The 19,742-nt window shown below is 43.2% G+C and overlaps 1 protein-coding gene across 1 annotated transcript in view; it reads left to right on the top strand.

The window, feature by feature from the left end:
- LOC140913863 (cytosolic phospholipase A2 zeta) overlaps nt 1–17,297 on the top strand; it is a 42,921-nt gene extending 25,624 nt beyond the window's left edge. The window contains exons 11-20 of the mRNA XM_073350674.1: nt 246–381; nt 1,267–1,403; nt 2,230–2,452; nt 3,819–3,933; nt 7,440–7,577; nt 8,893–9,000; nt 10,188–10,382; nt 10,779–10,945; nt 15,302–15,488; nt 16,704–17,297. Of these exons, the coding sequence (XP_073206775.1) occupies nt 246–381; nt 1,267–1,403; nt 2,230–2,452; nt 3,819–3,933; nt 7,440–7,577; nt 8,893–9,000; nt 10,188–10,382; nt 10,779–10,945; nt 15,302–15,488; nt 16,704–16,924 (1,627 nt within the window). The 3' untranslated portion in view covers nt 16,925–17,297. The remainder of the gene's footprint in view (nt 1–245; nt 382–1,266; nt 1,404–2,229; nt 2,453–3,818; nt 3,934–7,439; nt 7,578–8,892; nt 9,001–10,187; nt 10,383–10,778; nt 10,946–15,301; nt 15,489–16,703) is intronic.
- The last annotated feature ends 2,445 nt before the right edge of the window (nt 17,298–19,742 follow it).

A 19,742-nucleotide genomic window follows, 5' to 3' on the forward strand; every position in this document is an offset into this window, starting at 1 on the left:
GTAGGATTGAATTTACTACAAACCAAAATAGTAAGGATGAGTGAAGTTCACTTTTAACCAAAAAATGCTCTTCTGTTTTTTTTAACTGAATAATGGTTGTCATGTTTCGTGTTTGATACAGTGATTTGACTGTGAGCCTAGAATATTTGCTTAAAGAAGATTATCACGCACCCTTTTTCAAGGGGTTTCAACCCTTTAGATTTATGAAAACTCCTAATTTCTTTTTAACCCATTTCTGTAATCAGCACTTGGGATCTTGATGTACGCCTTGGTTTTGACCTCTGTGAAGAAGAGAGAGAATTTTTGGACAAGAGGAAGAAAATAGTTTCTCAGGCACTAGTGAAGACACTTAAGTTAAGAGAAGCCCCTGGGAAAGATGAGGTATGAAGCACAGTGTTTAGAGATGGCTGTAGAGCCACTATGACTGGTAATCATTTAAACATTTAGGGCTCTTTGCAGGTAAACAACAGGACTTCCCTCCATTCACGGAACATTCACAGCATAGCCCATGGTGAGTTTCTCTTTAGAAACCTAGAATTTTGAGTGCTAGATTTTGGTATCTTTTTCAGACTTTTTTGGTTTTTTGTAGGTGTTCCTTTTATGGAACAAAAAGTAATTTTAACAAAAACCCAACAATTTTTCCAAGAAGGTTGATGAAAATTTCTGGGGTTTGAGGTTCCAGAATTTCTTTGGATTCTCTCCTCTAGAGCTACTGCATCATGTGCTGTCAGGATAGTTCTGAGATGTTAAAAGAAAGCCAGCCTTTGGACCCAGCAAAGCTCATGGTTGTAACCTGACCCCCATTTTGAGAGACTTCGGACTGTAGGAAAGGGCAGAAGGAATGTCAGTGTGACCAGTGCCTGGTACAATAGTCCTGATCTCTGCTTGGGGTCTTAGGTACTAGTGCTACAGAAATGTTTGATGTATTTTTTGCTTATAACAGTGTCGGTTTCATGTGCTATCGCAAGGCGTGTGATTAAATGACTAGCATTTGGGAAACATAATATACATCACACCTCTTTTCAGCAAATGGACGACTCTCTAGACAATATAACGATCTTTATAATACATGATCTATATCACTAAAATATCAGGCGTGATTAACTTTATACTGGAATTTAATCAGCATATTAACAGGAATATAACTATTCCTGTGTTTTAGGGGTCTCATCCTTACATAGTAGAGAGTAAATAAATATAAAATTAAACAGCAGATCAAAAATTAACTAGGAATGTGTCCTTCCCTGGTTTCTCGCCTCTCTGCAGGTCCCAGTGGTTGCAGTTTTGGGATCTGGTGGTGGGACTAGAGCACTGACGTCATTCTATGGCAGCCTGTCAGGGCTTCAGCAGCTCAGCCTTTTGGACAGCACAACGTATCTGTGTGGAATTTCAGGTTCTACTTGGTGCGTAATATGCAATGATGGTCCCTGAAACTTCTAGCTGGATAGGGTTTGTGTAGCTCCAAGGGAGATGCTAGATTTAATGCACATAATCTTTAAAAAATAGTAGATCCAGTATATTGTGATAGTCTATCGGACGTTGACAGTCCTTATGTTCTGGGTGGTTAAAAAGAGAGTTTCATTACTATTTTTAATACCTACAGCAGTGGGTCTTGTAGAAGCTATATAATTGCATTACAGAAAGATAACACTTTGGGGGAGATTTTCAAAAGCACAAAGAGGAAGTAGATGCTCCCATTGAGGTTTTGTGAGGGTTGGATGCTTAACTCCCATCTGTAGCTTTAAAATTCACCCCCTTTGTGGAAAAGTTATGGAAAATAACTTAATGTAAATAAATATGTACTGCTCCTCATCTAAAACTCTAGCTTATACTTTGCGTAGTGGGGTTTGCAAAGCCAGATTCTCTGCTGTGCAGAGGAGGAAGCCAGTTACCCTGGTTCTGTTTGGAACCCCATACCTAGCTCTCAGGGCTGTTGTGAGGATGAGTTAGCTCATGTTTGTAAACTAATCAGCATTAGCTAATCTGCTCTCCAGAACAACCCTGAGTGGTAGGTGAGCTGAGAGAGTGATAACAATGCGGTTGGTCTCAGGTTCCCCAGCGTATTTTAGAACTTAAAACTCCATCTCATAATGCTTGTTATCTTTAGTATTTAATCTTCTAGGTTGTCAGAGTTCTACAGTTCTCAGTTCAACACTGCAATAGTAACAATACTTAGCTGGAATCTGATGTTTAATATCATTCACTGATCTTGATCTAAATGTTTTTCAGGTGTTTGTCTGAACTGTATCAAGACACAGACTGGTCCTGTAAGGACCTCCAAGGTGCAATCAGCAATGCCAGGGATAATGTATCTAGTAGCAAAGCAGGGGCATTTTCCTCAGAACGACTGAAATATTACTTCCAGCAGCTGAACTCAATGGAGAATGATGGACGGAAAGTCTCTTTCACAGATTTGTGGGGCCTTATTATAGAGTATTTTCTACATCGGAAGGTAAAGAATTCTAGACTCTGAAGTGTATTGCTGTTTGCCTTCAAATTAGGAGCTCAACATATCCACCTTTTTGTGCTCTGGAAAATGATTTCTCTTTGTGTATGCTTAAATTGTATAGAATTGTTCTGGGGATTAGAGGAGTCTTGGGAGAAACATGGGAGTTTTTTGCCTGAGTTTTCCTATCTATAAAATGGGGATAATGATATTTACCTAATGTATAAAGCACTTTGAGATCTATAGATGAAAAATGCTATGTAAGAGCTAGGTTGAGGGGAGATATGATTGCTCTTTATAAATATATCAGAGGGATAAATACTGGAGAGGGAGAGGAATTATTTAAGCTCAGTACCAATGTGGACACAAGAACAAATGGATATAAACTGGCCACCAGGAAATTTAGGCTAGAAATTAGACGAAGGTTTCTAACCATCAGAGGAGTGAAGTTTTGGAATACCCTTCCAAGGGAAGCAGTGGGGGCAAAAGATCTATCTGGCTTTAAGATTAAACTCGATAAGTATATGGAGGAGATGGTATGATGGGATAACATGGTTTTGGTAATTAAATATTCATGGTAAATAGGCCCAATGGCCTGTGATGGGATATTAGATGGGGCGGGATCCGAGTTACCCAGGAAAGAATTTTCTGTAGTATCTGGCTGATGAATCTTGCCCATATGCTCAGGGTTTAGCTGATCGCCATATTTGGGGTCGGGAAGGAATTTTCCTCCACGGCAGATTGGAAGAGGCCCTGGAGGTTTTTTGCCTTCCTCTGTTGCATGGGGCACGGGTCACTTGCTGGAAGATTCTCTGCTCCTTGAAGTCTTAAAACTATGATTTGAGGACTTCAATAGCACAGATATAGGTGTGAGGTTTTTTGCAGGAGTGGTGAGTGAAATTCTGTGGCCTGCGTTGTGCAGGAGGTCAGACTAGATGATCATAATGATCCCTTCTGACCTAAATATCTATGGATCTATTAATCTATTTATTTGAAATTACTTTAAAAGCCATTCATTTGACAGCCATTTGGAATGATAAGGCTCAGAAAATATGGTGACATATGTCTAGCAATATGGTTTTTCAAAAACAGAATGTAAAGTGATACAGTTAGGTGAAATCACAAATTGGAATCTGATTAAAACAGCAATTAACTAGTCAAGAATGCCTGTAAAATTCAAAATATCTAGGCCATATAACTATTCTAGTAAAATGAGCCCTACACTGGGGAGAGAGGAGCTTCAGAGCCTGTGATACGGTTATAGTTGAGATTGGAAAGTGAGAGAGCTCCAGAATACTGGAGTGTGGGGTTAGATGGATCTAGCATAGCACCAAAAATGTTAAGCTTTTTTTTCTTTCCCTGTTATAACCAGGAAGACTTGTCTAAGCTGTCTGACCAGCAGGAAGCAGTGAAGAGGGCACAGAACCCCTATCCCATCTATGCAGCAATCAATGTGAGGCCCAATATTAGCGATGATGACTTTGCAGGTATAAATGAGACAGGTTTATTTTTCTATTTTAAAATCTGTAAATACCCCCCCTCCCCGCCCCGAGACTTAATTCCCTTTGCATCTCCACCTTTCCCCATTGGATAATGAGCATGAGACATGAGGTGCTGATTAGCCAGTATTTGGGAGCCCAAAGCTAATATGTCAAATTGGACACTGCTTGGCAAAGTTCACCTTCACCTATGTTCTCCTCATAGCTATATCACTGAAGATCTACTGAGGAAATTCGGCACCAAAAAAAAAAAAATTATGTGCACAATATTTTAAAATTCTGCAAATTTTATTTGTCAAATAAATGTGGCTCCAGCATGGCAGTGGGGAGTTCAGGCCACTGGCTGCATTGAGGTGGGAGATCATCCTGAAGACCCCAGGTCCCCAGTACAGGGACTCAGCAATGAGGCTGCACCTGACCCTGACACAGTGCAAGAGCTGGGCCTGCCCCAGAAACACCCCGGGGCCCTGCCCCTCTGTGCCCACCAGGTCTGGGTAGGCAGGCTCAGCCCAGCAGGATCCAAGTGTGGAGGGGCTTAGTGTGGGGGGATCCAGGTATGGGGTGAGAGGTTTCTCTATGGGGCAGTCTGGGCGTGGGCAACTCAGTGGGAGATCTGGATGCACAGGGGCTCGTTGGGGGGTTCCGGGTGCAGGGGCAATGGGACTTGGCAGGGGATCCAGGTGGTGATGGTTAGGCTCAGCAGGGGGAGGGGGGCTCTGGATGTGGGGGTATGGGGGCTCAGTGGGGGGGTTCGGGTGCTGGGGGACTGGGGCTTGACGGGGTGGGTGTCCAGGTGCAGCTGGTTGGGGCTCAGTCGGGTAGGGGTCTGGGTGTAGGGGGCTTGTCAGAGGGGTCCAGGTGTAGGAGGTAGGCCTTGTCAGGGTGAGGGTTTGATCAGCCTGCTTAATGGGGGAGCCCCAGCTGCTGCCGAGGGGATGCGGCATGTCGGGCTACAGCTTCCCCCCCATGATTCCCCTATCCCCTTTTCTTCTCCATCCCCCCTCCCCTCACTCCCACATTCCCTTCCGCCTGCCCTATTCCATCCCCTTCCTTCCCCACTGCCCCTTCTCTCATTTCCCCCACCCCCTTACCCAGCCCCACCGCGAGCACTCATTGTTGCACAGAAAACAGGAAGGCTCCCAGCACACAGAAGGGGAGCACGACTGGTACTCGGACCCAGGAGGCTGCGTACAGCTGCGGAGTCAGTGGCGCCTGAGCGCAGCCTCCGAGCTGAGCAGCTTTGCATTTGCAGAAATGAGGGGGAGGCACTGGCACGACCCTGTGTGCTTCCCTCCTCCCAACCGCCATGCCTCTAGGGCCGGCTCTAGGCACCAGCAAAGTAAGCACGTGCTTGGGGGTGGCACAATTCCAGGGGTGGCATTCCAGCCACCCTTTCATTATTTTTTTTCTTCGGGTGGCACAAAAACCTAGAGCCGGCCCTGCATACCTTGCCTCTGTTTGGGGGGGCAGCATGGGATAAAGCACAAAAGTGCTTGTTCGAAACTTGAACACGTGGGCTATGAAGGCTGGTATTGGCTGAGTGGGGAGGCAGGCATCATCTTGATACTGTATGAGAGTTGACAGGAAGTAGGCAGGTATGTTGAGAAGGGCCTTGAGTTCGAAGATGAGTCGTTTATGTGAATGGGGTTGAGAGATGCAAAGAGAGGAGTGACATGGTCAAAGCAATGGGCTAGGGAAATGATCTTTGCAGCAGCATTCTGAATTGACATGAATGGAGCAAGATGGGATTTGTGAAGGCCAGAGGAAAGGATGATGTGGTATTTGAGATGTAGGGTGATGAGCACCTGGAGGAGAGTTTTAGTTGACGGTGGATAGGAAAGGCTGTGTTGTAGAGATGTTATGCAGAAAGAATTGACAAGAGTTAAACACAGTCTAGCCGTGGGAATCTAGAGAGAGCAATATTTCTGCAATGAGCAATACTCATTGCACTGTTCTGAGCTATCTTGACAAGATTGCTCCTGTAAACTTACTTGTTTTACTTGGGAAATAATGTGGCCAAGTGGATGTCTTGACTGGGACTCAAGAAACCTGGGCTCTTTTCCCATGTCCACCACTAGCTTGCTGGGTGACTTTGGGCAGGCACCTCACCTCTTTATGCTTTGGTTTCCTCAGATGTAAACAACAAGCTCTACTGATGACAGGTGTTGAAGAGCCAGGTATATTTGTTAATGTTAATAATGGGTTAAATGAAGGATTTTAGTGATGAAATAGCAATGAGGGTTGGGTAACTGGCCCAAATAGATCTCAGAAGGGGTAAGCTTTGGAAATATAAATGTGTATTTATGGTTTGAACTCTGTCATAGGTGTCATTTTCAATAATATTTTAGGCAGATACCACTGTTAAGTTCCGGTATGGCTTAATAACGCTCCGTGCTATTGTTTTTAAATGGCCATATATTATTTCACAACTTAATGACACCAAAAAGAAATATTTAAAAATTGCTGCTCAGAAAAATGAATCTCAAAAATATGGAATTGCTGGTGAGCTTCAACTAATGTTTTCATCGTTGAACAATGTAACACAGTGGGAGTAGCATATCGCTGGCTCACCATGTTGTAAGGTTTCTGTCATGGACCAAATTGGGAGATAATTGATTGGGACTGGGTGGTTAACCAGTTAACAAGGGGATTCAGAATGTTAGCTGGGAACTGTTAAATGGGAGACAGGAGGGGAAGGCTGGAAGGATGGGCAAAGAAGCTCAGGATCTGAGAGGTGAGACTTCTTCCCCCTTCACTTTCATTTCCTGTGCCACAGGGGTGCTTTGAAGCTGTCCCTTATGGTGATGGGACATGAAGCTGTCTAAGATGTTGTAAATAAAGTACACTGTGGTGAACTTACGTAAGTGTGTGTGAGGGCTGCTTGCAAAGAGAAATCCAGGGTGAGGGAGCCCATTCTGTGACAAACATCTAGACAGTCAAGTTGCTCTCATTGTCATAATTGTGAGAGAGAGTGAGAAATTCTCAGTTGTGGTATAGCTAAGGAGCTCTCATCCGAGAGGGTTACCTCTCCCCAGTTCTAGATGTTAAATCCTTTTTCTCTTCCCCTCCATACCCAAATGCGTGCGAAACCTGAATAGCTGAGCTTGGTGCAGGGACGATTCTTGGAGGAAGTGGAGGTGCTCTTTGGTGGCTACTGCAGTCCTGAGACAGCAATTGTTCCTGCTGCTTTTGTGTCCCTACTCTGCAAGGGACAATGGCTGGTGGATCTGTATGCTAGTGGTTTAATTAGTCTCCAAACCTTGCTGCACAGGGAGTTCCTACAGAGCCTGTCTGGAAGATCCAACTATCTGTTCCCCCAAGACAGCCACACTAGTTCTACTATATATGGGGTTTTACGGGGGAAGGAATTGCTGATAGGTGATGCTGGAAGAAGCAGAGACTCTTCTTTAACCACTCCTATAAGAACAGGCTAATGAGACTGTACACTTCAGAGTATTCCTGAGATAACTGTTGATCTGCTGTCTTTCTCTCAGAGTGGTGTGAGTTCACTCCCTATGAGGTTGGATTTCGCAAGTATGGAGCCTTTGTCCGAACAGAAGACTTTGACAGTGAGTTCTTCATGGGGCGGCTGATCCGGAAACGTCCTGAGCCCAGGATCTGCTATCTGCAGGGTATATGCTAATGCTGCTGGTTTTGAAGGGGAAATAGGAAAGCTTCATCTAGTGTCAGAACCTGCTCATGCCTCAGTTTCCTCCTTGCTCAGTTAAACAAACCACCATAACTGGTGCTCTTAAGTACTCACCCCTTCTTGGGATCTGACTTATTTATATAAAATAACAGTTTAACTCAAAAGTAGAATCTCTCAGCCTTTTCCTCAAGGCTTAGTAGTCCATTATGCCCCAAGGGGTTCCCAATACTCTTGTTGGGATATTGCTCGTGATAAGGGTTGCAAACTTTCTAATTGCACAAAACTCAACACCCCTGCCCTGCCCCCACTCGCTCCATCCCTTTCCCTCCGTTGTTTGCTCCCCCCTACTCTCTCTCTCACTCTCACCAGACTGGGGTTGGGTGTTGGGGTATGGGAGGGGGGTATGCGCTGAAGGTTGCAAATGGATGCAACATCAGAGACAGAATTTGCATTTTGCATCTCTGCTATTCTTTTCTCTCCCCTTTTATGTGTGTTTGTCTTGTTTTGTTTTTAGCATACAGGACTGAACTTCAGTAACAGCTCCAGCCTATCTCAATTAACAACTTCTCTTTTCCCCAAAAGGGACAGTTATTACTATGTTTGACAGTCTTTTAAGATATTAAGAAAGGGGTTTCCTTATAAAATCTCTCTATACCTAAAGGAAAAGGGGATAAGAGTGATGGTTAAAATAAAAGCTTTAGTTAATACTTTACATTTCAAATGCTTTACCTGTTTTTCCTTCTTTTCTATATCTTTAATAAAAGGTTGAAAGGCTGTTTCATGGTGTGTTTTCCATGGTGCTAAGCAGGCTGAGGTCTCTCTATACCAGACTCTGAACCTTGTTTAAAACTCTTTATTGTTGGACAGTTTCAGGGATATGTTAACACCTTTGACTCTTTGGGCCCATACATTCCATCAAAATTAACACAATATATCGCAGATCTCTCTTCTGGGAGTACCCCAGACTGGGCCTGTCTGTAGAGATGTCTCCTTTAGGTCTTCCCTAGTCTTCCTCTCTCTGACAGAGTAGGCTCCCTCGTACAGGATGCCCTGGCCCTGGGCTACCATTACCTGATGCCTGCTCACATGACCCAACCACTGCCTGAAGCCCAAACCCATCACTTGGGAAAGGGATTATTAGGCATAGGGCTCAACTCCTCTTACAGGGCCAGCCCACTTGGTAACAGGCAGTGACCTGATGGTAGAGCCTCTATTGACTGCACTGGGTTTAAGAAGCCTACGAGGGTGTTAAATCCTTCTTTTATTTCTGTTTCCACTACCCCTTCCTCTGCCTATAGGAATGTGGGGAAGTGCCTTTGCCGCAAGTCTGGATGATGTCTGTCTGAAGGTGGTTGGTTCAGGACTGGGCTTTCTAGATTCTCTGAAAGATGTAATCAGAGTCATAGGTAAGAGTGTTCCGTACCCTGTAAAATAGTCAGTTTTTGTTTAAAAACTGGGTTTTCTAGAGGTTTCTTTTCAGAACGATCACACAACACATTAATGGAAGTCCAAAATTTAAGAAGTCCTGTGGAATTTCCAAGCACAGACAAGGCTCAGCTGGGCTGGATAGTTAACAGTTTCTCTAAAGCTGTATTCCACTCCCCTCTGTCATGTAGTTTCTCTCAACAATATGGCCTATATTTACACAGTAAATTAAATAATAATGGTCACCATTAACTTGTCCCTCTCACCTCCCATCCCCCACCATTCCTGGTTCCCATGACTACGATATTTTGCAACATCCCTGGGCGGTAGGAAAGTGTTGTTACTCCTGTTTTACAGATAGGGAACTGTGGCACAGAAGTGCAGAGAGGTTAAGTGACTTGTCCAAGGTCATATAGGAAGCTGATGGAAGATCTGGGAATTGAACCCATGTCTCTTGAGTCCCAGTCCTGTGTCCAAACTACAAAGAAGGAAGATCCAGTGGTTAGTGTGTTAACTGGGGACTTGAGACCTGAGTTCAATTCCCTTCTTGGCTGTAGATTTTCTCTGTAATGTTGGGCAGGTCACTCTGGGCTTCAGTTCTACATCTATGTAAGGGAGATAATAGCTCTTCCCAACCTCAAAGGGGTGCTGTGAGGATAAATACATTAAAGACTCTGAAGAGCGTAGGTATTATGGTGATGGAGAGAGGTCTATAAGTACCTTCAATAGGTAGGTAGAAAGACCATCCTTCCTCTCGGTCGGCATTTGTCATACCACAGTGTTAGGTTTCACTACACTATTTCCCATTTGTAACTATAAGAAATACTGTAGTGAATGTTCAGGATTTCTACTAACTGTTGTCCACGTATGAGAGCATATCCATGATGTCATATGGTGACAGTTTTCATTGGCAACAGTTTGGAATGGTTACATGACTCATGAGTGAGATTTGAAAGACACCCTAAATGGTGAAACTTCAGTATAGACTCAGTTAATTTGGACCTCAATCTAATACATTTTACAGTGCCCACATATGTGGGGGAAAAAAAACAGTCGTATGACAATAGATTGAACTTTCATTTGTGAATAGATTAGTATCTTGAAATGCTAGGCTTGAATGAGCATGCTTTTAAATATATTCTGATCTTTATCATGGCTTCTGTTATAGATGATTGCCAAAGATTCCATTTTCGGGACCCCACTCGATTAAAGACTCGTCTGGTTATACCAGGGGGACCCTTATTACAAATTTGCCAGGATTTCTTCAAGTCCCGTGTCACCTCTGGGGAAACCTTCAACTTCATGCAAGGCTTGTACCTTCACAGGGATTATGTCCACAACAGGAATTTTTTAGCCTGGAAAGGTAGCCATTTTGAAATCACTCTGTTTCGGATATTCTGTTAATATTTTAAAATTATGTATAACGTTAGCATTTTGGGCCAAATTCTTTGCTAGCGTAAGTTTGGAACAGCTCCATTGAAATCAGTGGAGTGCTGCCAATTTACACCAGCAGCAGAGAATTTGATACAATTGGAGAACTTGTTGGCTATGAAATAATATCACCCAGCTGGTGGTACAGACCTGTTTTCTACTTTGCTTCTGGAATATCCAGAGTGGAGGTCTGATTTTGGTGTGGGAGTATAGAACATGTAATAGAGGTTTCTCCTTTAAGTCTCAGTGGTTGCTTCATTTCCAAAGTTTTCCCCATCTTTTTGGCAACTAAGGTGATTTTTGTGTGTGTGTGTGGGGTGTCTGTTAGGTACACACCTGGATGCCTTTCCCAACCAGCTGACTCCCATGGAAGACAGCCTGTACTTGGTGGATGGTGGTTTTTCTATCAACTCTCCCTTTCCCTTGGTGCTCCAGCCAGAGAGAGATGTAGATGTCATCCTGTCATTTAACTATTCTTGGGATGCTCCATTTGAGGTGAGCAGCATTAGACTGGGAAAGAAGCATGGAAACATACATTTTTCATGATAACATGGATCAGTCCAAGATGTTTGAACAGAGAGTCTCCTGAAGTAGGACACATTGTAATAAATCTAAGGCCACTCAAGACTTCAGTTGTCAGACCATGCAATTCACTGTTAACTTCATGTCACAACATGAACTTCATACGTGGAACTTCATGGGACAGTGGTGGTAAAATGCCAGTCTTTCTGCTTAAAAAGCATAGGCCCCTATCACTTTACCTAAAGGTGAATCTCTGTTAGCAGTCTAAGACTTGTGGCACACCATTGCACATTCTTATTCCATCTAGCAGAAGGCATTGTTAGGTGGGAAGATGAAGGTGGCAGTGATTTTTTTTTGTGCTAAGTGTGCTATTTGTGCTGTATACAAATGTATGTTCACAAAATATTACATGCAGATAGTCAAATTCAATATGTATAATCTTGAAAGTATTCGATTTTAATTTGTAGTGTATTTTAAGGGATATAATTTATTTCCAAGTATTTTTATTTTTATTGATTTTAATATTTTCTGTAGCACCATCAAGTCTAGTTGCTGTTCAAAATATGTCTACAGAAACAGATCCATCAGATTCAGTAATAAAATCCTAATATTAGACAAACCTTATTATATAGTCAACACCTCCTTATTTTATTGCCAGAAAAAGGTGACAGCAACACAGTGTATTACTTGTCTATGAGACCATCATAGGATATACTGTTAACGTTTCTTCGTTGTAATTGTTGATTTTTAATTATGAAAACATTTTATTTGTTTTTAGCAAAGTGAGAAATCTGAGTCCAATTTTTCCAAGCTTAACTATAGGTTTGGCTATGTAAAATGATAGTGACTGACTAATTTTTCTGTTTGAAATATATTACAAAAGTAGTTTTTTAAAAATTTGCTGAACGTAATAATATTTAGGTTGTCTACACATTTACAGCAGTTTAAAAATATTTTCTGATTTTTCACAATACCCCTGTGAGGTAAAAAGAAAAGGAGCACTTGTGGCACCTTAGAGACTAACCAATTTATTTGAGCATAAGCTTTCGTGAGCTACAGCTCGCTTCATCGGATGCATACTGTGGAAACTGCAGAAGACATTATATACACAGAGACCATGAAACAATACCTCCTCCCACCCCGCTCTCTTGCTGGTAATAGCTTATCTAAAGTGATCACTCTCCTTACAATGTGTATGGTAATCAAGGTGGGCCATTTCCAGCACAAATCCAGGTTTTCTTTCCCTCCGCCCCCCCCCCCCCCCCCACAAACTCTCTCTCCTGCTGGTAATAGCTTATCCAAAGTGACCACTCTCCTTACAATGTGCACGATAATCAAGGTGGGCCATTTCCAGCACAAATCCAGGTCTTCTACCCCCCTCCCCCTCCCCACACACAAACTATACTCTCAGCCCAGCAGAAGCAGCTGTCCTCTCTCGGGGCCTCTCCTTCTGCCCCTCCACCCCCATGAACATGATACAGTTCTGTGGTGACCTAGAATCCTATTTTTGACGTCTCTGACTCAAGGAATATTTCCAAAATACCTCTGAACAACATATTAATCCACAGAGGCCTCCCTACCAACATTACAAAAAGAAGGATTCTAGGTGGACTCCTCCTGAAGGTCGAAACAGCAGACTGGACTTCTACATAGAGTGCTTCCGCCGACGTGCACGGGCTGAAATTGTGGAAAAGCAGCATCACTTGCCCCATAACCTCAGCCGTGCAGAACACAATGCCATCCACAGCCTCAGAAACAACTCTGACATCATAATCAAAAAGGCTGACAAAGGAGGTGCTGTTGTCATCATGAATAGGTTGGAATATGAACAAGAGGCTGCTCGGCAGCTCTCCAACACCACTTTCTACAAGCCATTACCCTATGATCCCACTGAGAGTTACCAAAAGCAACTATAGCATTTGCTCAAGAAACTTCCTGAAAAAGCACAAGATCAAATCCGCACAGACACACCCCTGGAACCCCGACCTGGGATATTCTATCTACTACCCAAGATCCATAAACCTGGAAATCCTGGGCACCCATCATCTCAGGCATTGGCACCCTGACAGCAGGATTGTCTGGCTATGTAGACTCCCTCCTCAGGCCCTACGCTACCAGCACTCCCAGCTACCTTCGAGACACCACTGACTTCCTGAGGAAACTTCAATCCATCGGTGATCTTCCTGATAACACCATGCTGGCCACTATGGATGTAGAAGCCCTCTACACCAACATTCCACACAAAGATGGACTACAAGCCATCAAGAACACTATCCCCGATAATGTCACGGCTAACCTGGTGGCTGAACTTTGTGACTTTGTCCTTACCCATAACTATTTTACATTTGGGGACAATGTATACCTTCAGATCAGCGGCACTGCTATGGGTACCCGCATGGCCCCACAGTATGCCAACATTTTTATGGCTGATTTAGAACAACGCTTCCTCGGCTCTCGTCCCCTAACGCCCCTACTCTACTTGCGCTGTATTGATGACATCTTTATCATCTGGACCCCTGGAAAAGAATCCCTTGAGGAATTCCACCATGATTTCAACAATTTCCATCCCACCATCAACCTCAGCCTGGTCCAGTCCACACAAGAGATCCACTTCCTGGACACTACAGTGCTCATAAACAATGGTCACATAAACACCACCCTATACCGGAAACTTACTGACTGCTGTTCCTACCTACATGCCTCCAAGTCTCACCCTGACCACACCACACGATCCATCGTCTACAGCCAAGCTCTGCGATACAACCGTATTTGCTCCAACCCCTCAGACAGAGACAAACACCTACAAGATCTCTATCAAGCATTCTTACAACTACAATACCCACCTGCGGAAGTGAAGAAACAGATTGATAGAGCCAGAAGAGTTCCCAGAAGTCACCTACTACAGGACAGGCCTAACAAAGAAAATAACAGAACGCCACTAGCCGTCACCTTCAGCCCCCAACTAAAACCCCTCCAACGCATTATTAAGGATCTACAACCTATCCTGAAGGATGACCCAACACTCCACAGATCTTGGGAGACAGGCCAGTCCTTGCCTACAGACAGCCCCCCAACCTGAAGCAAATACTCACCAACAACCACATACCACACAACAGAACCACTAACCCAGGAACCTATCCTTGCAACAAAGCCCGTTGCCAACTGTGCCCACATATCTATTCAGGGGACACCATCACAGGGCCTAATAACATCAGCCACACTATCAGAGCCTCGTTCACCTGCACATCCACCAATGTGATATATGCCATTCTGTGCCAGCGATGCCCCTCTGCCATGTACATTGGGCAAACTGGCCGGTCTCTACATAAAAGAATAAATGGACACAAATCAGATGTCAAGAATTATAACATTCATAAATCAGTCGGAGAACACTTCAGTCTCTCTGGTCATGCAATTACAGACATGAAGGTCGCTATCTTACAACAAAAAAAACTTCAAATCCAGACTCCAGCGAGAAACTGCTGAATTGGAGTTCATTTGCAAATTGGATACTATTAATTTAGGCTTAAATAGAGACTGGGAGTGGCTAAGTCATTATGCAAGGTAGCCTATTTCCCCTTGTTTTTTCCTACCCCCCCACCCCCCCAGACGTTCTGGTTAAACTTGGATTTATGCTGGAAATGGTCCACCTTGATTATCATACACATTGTAAGGAGACTGGTCAGTTTGGATGAGCTATTACCAGCAAGAGAGTGAGTTTGTGTGTATGTGGGGGGTGGGGGGGGGTGAGAAGACCTGGATTTGTGCTGGAAATGGCCCACCTTGATTATCGTGCACATTGTGGGGAGAGTGGTCGCTTTAGATAAGCTATTACCAGCAGGAGAGTGGGGTGGGAGGAGGTATTGTTTCATGGTCTCTGTGTATATAATGTCTTCTGCAGTTTCCACAGTATGCATCCGATGAAGTGAGCTGTAGCTCACGAAAGCTTATGCTCAAATAAATTGGTTAGTCTCTAAGGTGCCACAAGTACTCCTTTTCTTTTTGCGAATACAGACTAACACGGCTGTTACTCTGAAACCTGTGAGGTAACTTATCCCCATTTTACAGATGAGGAAACCGAGGCAGAGAGGTTAAATGACTTGCTCAAGGTCAGAGAGGAAGCTAATGGAAAAGTTCCCAGACTTGTGATTTAGAACATGCTGCCTTTACTTTATAAAATATTTGCTACATAACATACATTAATTATGAACATTGAATAGTTTATAGTAGTGCCATAAATGTAATCGTTAAAAGGAAAATATTCTCTATTTTTCTGTTTTCACTGGGTAAAACAGGACCGAACGTTTGACTTTTGTTCTGTGACCACAGGTTTTACAGTTGACTCAGAAATACTGTGAAGAACAGGAAATCCCCTTTCCACAAATCATCTTGAGTGAGGAAGATGAGAAGAAGCCAAAAGAATGTTACATGTTTGTGGATGATGAGAACCCAAAAGCTCCCATCGTGCTTCACTTCCCACTGGTGAATGATACGTTCCGAAAATACAAAGCACCAGGTAAGGGAATGTGCGTTAAGATCCTATGATTAAGGTATTCAGGTCTGATTAGCCAGATAGAATGCGGGACTGGCTGAACTTTCCTAACCATAAAATGTATGCAGTTATAGCTGTGCTGATCCTAGGATATGAGAGAAACAAGGTGGGTGAGGTAATATCTTTTATTGGACCCATTTCTGTTGGTGAGAGGCAAGCTTTTGAGTTTATCACAGAGCTCTTCCTCAGGTCTGGGACCTGACCTGAAGAATAAAGGATAAAAAATATGACCAATAAGAGATACTACCTCACCCACCTTGTTTCTCTAACCATAAAATATCACAGCTTTCCCTCACCTAGTTTCCCTGTAAGCTATTGAGCTCTATTACTTTTTTTACAGAAAGCGCAACAGAAGTGTTTCATTTTGGTGAGGGCAGTAACAGGGCTGTCCCAAAAGCTATTTAAAGTGTAGGGGAATCTAAATCGACAATTGATTTGCTCCTTTATGAACCCCTTCCTTACCAAGTAGTTCTGCCATATATAATGGCTAGATGTAGATGTGAACTAATATTTCTGAGGGTTTATCCTGAGGATGTGATGGTCACTGTATTTGCATTATAAAGAGGTCTGAAATCAGTCAGTCAGCATTGCCTCAAGTGTTATGATTTATGAATTCCCAACCATTTTTCCACCTCAGAACCTGAAACACCTTTTTACTCATAGAACCCCATTTTAAAATCAAGTTTAGTTACAATAGAAGGTGTGGGGGCCTTTTCTATATTATGGTAACATGTTAAAGCCCAAGTGGCCCTGTCTACATTAGGATGTTAAAAACACATTTTAAAAACACACCTGTTATCCTAATGTGGGCGGCCCCTTCCAGGAAGAATTAACTTTGTTACCTTGGAGTCAGGTTAGTATTTCTCACCTCAGAATTATAGCTTAATCCTGTAGTGTGCCATGCTGTGATCTATTGCAACGAAACAATTTTTTTCTCTTTAATCTGTGTTTTTGGAGGGTGGTGGAAGTATGAAGTGGAGACGGTATTTTGGCTCAAAGTTTGAAAGCTAAAGTATTGTGACCCTGCTCTGTGGTGCTGAAATCTCTTCTCATGCAATTTCTGACCAGGAGAGTGACCAAAAGTCAACAACACCTGCTTAGTTGATCTGTGACCTTCATTGATGATTCAATTAAAGGATTCTAGTAAGACTTTCACAGTTTATTTTTCTCTGGTTGTAGGAGTAGAACGTGAGTCAGAAGACGAGAAATCCTTTGGTGACTTTGTCATTGATGGAAAAGACTCTCCTTACCGCACGCTAAATTTCAGCTTTGAGCCCTATGACTTTGATAGGCTGGTGGAAGTGAACTGCTACAATGTTCTGAACAACAAGGACATACTCCTAAAGGCCCTAAATTTGGCTCTGAGCAGGAGGAAGCTGAAGAAGGGCAATGGGCAATGAGAACCTTCTTGGCATAGGACATGGATGGACTGCAATGCACCAAAGGCATATGGTTCAAGTAGTACTCCTGGGGGAATTCTGTACCACTGTGCATGCATAATTAATAAGCCACACATTTTTAATTTTTTTGCCCAGAAAAAAGCTTCTGCCAGAAAGTTGCTGCAGTTCTGCCTTTTGCTCACCAAGAGTGCTGTGGTGATAGGACACAGCAGCAGCTCCCGGTCACCTAGGAAAGAGAGAGCGCCTGCAGAACCTTCTTCACAGCACCTGTTGGGCCAGGTCAGGAAACAGGGCTATGGGGAGATAGACAGCGTGGGGCTGCTAGGGGTCAGACAGGGGCTTGTAAGGGCTAGTGGGGAAGGACAGACTGGGGCAGAGGGTGAATGGGCGTACAGGCGCAGGGCCACAGTGGGGAGGGAGGTGGCTCAGTTTGGGGGTACAGACACACTTGGGAATGGGGGAAGGGTTGCCAGAGTTCCTTTTAAAATCTGCTACTGTAATACTTCAAGTGTTGATTTTGACCAATAAAACCCTAGATGGCTTAGTCCTAGCAACTTCAAGATGGTCTCTCTCCTTGTGTGATACCAGACCAAGAGCTCTAACTCCTTTCTAATGTAATTGGGAAGGCACTGGGAGTTCTCAGGAAAGGATCTTTGACTATGGAAATTACTTCCTTCTGCTGCTGCAACTTGGCTCACCAGAGGCTGGAATTGGTGATCTTCAGATACTGCAAGAACTCATCTGTTTGTTTTCCTCAGACTTTTCCTGGGGAGGAGGAAGGGAGGCTATTTTTCTATGAATGTGGGTAGATTTAGGGAGGTCTATTTTGTTTTAAGATATTTGGGTCAAGGCCTTGTTTAGGGTTTTATTTTGTTAGTGTGTGCATTAGAGGAATAGTGTAATGCAGCTAGTGCTTGAGATAGGTGCAACGACTAAATGTGAACAAATAAAATGAATGTGAAGTGGTGCTGTTATATTGTGGGGTGGAATTACCTCACTTTACAGAGAGGGTTTTTAAGAATAGGAAACTAATCTTCAGGGCACATCCAATCAAAACTAAGTTTTTGGGGAATAACAACTATTCACATGTATGGTATTTACTTTGAACTGAATGTATTGATTGTGTATTTGAACTGTCATGACAGAAGTTTGATGTCCCCGTTCAAAGCAGACCCTAGCGTAGTAGTAAATTTTCAAGAATGGTTTGCTACTTCATTTCTATAAAGAAAAGGATATTTTCCATATTTCCTTTTTAATTAAACAAAAAGAATTTTGCTAACATGCTGCTTTTTAGGCCACAAGGCTAAAGTGGAGGGTTTTTCCTTTATTGATTGATGCTTGTTCAACTTAAGGATAGTTCGTTCTCCTCCAGTTTAAGTGCCTTCTGGTCAAAGGTAAGTAGTAACAGTAAATAGAATAAGACCTAGCTCTTTTCGTCCGTAGATCTCAAAGCCCTTTACGAAGAAGGGTCGTATCATTATCCCCATTTTACAGATAGGGAAATGGAGGCACAAAGGAGAAGTGACTTGCCCAAAATCATCCAGAAGGCCAGTAACAGAATGAAGAGTAGAAGCCGGGTCTTCTGAGTCTCAGTCCAGTGCTCTATCCACTAGGGAATGCTGCTCAAATATAATATAATTATAAAAATATAATCAATCTTCACTCCTGGGGTCTTGCTTTTTATAATTCAGTGAACTAAATAATTGCAGTTCTGAGCTGTTAAACTTCCTTCGTACCAGGCTACATCCTCGCCTCAGCTGGAGAAAAGGACATAAGAGTTATGATGAGAATCACCAATTCAGTGCTACCTGTTTTCATTATTTTCAATGCAGACTGGCTGTTTTCTTTGCAGGATTGGGAAGTCTGTCACCTTTTTTATCACCAGTAACTTCAGAAGATTAATTTTATTATTGTTTTCTACATACGTTTATAAATATTCTTGACTGGGCTCTGAGACAGCCTTACATCCAGGTTAGGCCTTGTGATGTTTGGCACAGGGGAGGCAGGATACTTCCCTCTCCAAACTGGACTTTTCTTCTTTTGTGAATGTTAAATAAACCAGTGTCTGTTTCTTGCAGTTTTCCCTTTCTCCCAGCAGGTGCTCAGGTACCATGGTGAGGGGGATATATATATAACCCTAGACTGATGTAAATGGGAATGCAACGAGTACTCTCCTCAAAGCTAGGTCTCCCCAGGCTTCCTAAAACTTCACACACCCACTTTCTGCTCCTTAAGCTCTCCCAGAGCAGCAGGGCTTCATGTCTGAAGTAAGGGTCCTTTATGCTCCCGTTGATCAGTAAATTAGCGCACAAGCACTTCATGGAGGACTCCACTTCATCACATTTTTGTAGGAAGATAAATTCCTTCTCTGCAGACCCACAATGCAACATACACTGATATGCTGTCTTGTCTCTTTAAAAGGCTTTCTATTCTACAGGAAGAGCGACCCTGGAACTTGGTTATTCAGTAGAATTCACTCTGCAGGGCAGGAGAGATTTTAAAGGGCTAGCTGTACTGTATACAATTTTCGATCTTTGTAGGTTGTCTCTGGGGGACGAGAAATCAGTGATGCAGTGTCTGGGTATGTTCTAAGTGTAACTTTTACTTACACCAGCATCTCAGTTCCAGCAGGTGAAATCAGTCACAAAGAGCATTCAAGCAATCTCTTCTCTCAGGAATCCCAGCTCAGTTCCCAGAGAGCAATTATGCTAGAAGAATTGACTATACAGAAAGGAAGAGAGCGAACGCTGCTGCTCACACGGCTCCCTCTACCCAGAACCTTGCATAACCCAGACTAAATGTACAGCCAATACCAAAT

Source organism: Lepidochelys kempii, chromosome 6 (assembly GCF_965140285.1).
Source record: "Lepidochelys kempii isolate rLepKem1 chromosome 6, rLepKem1.hap1, whole genome shotgun sequence".
NCBI lineage: Eukaryota > Metazoa > Chordata > Testudines > Cheloniidae > Lepidochelys > Lepidochelys kempii.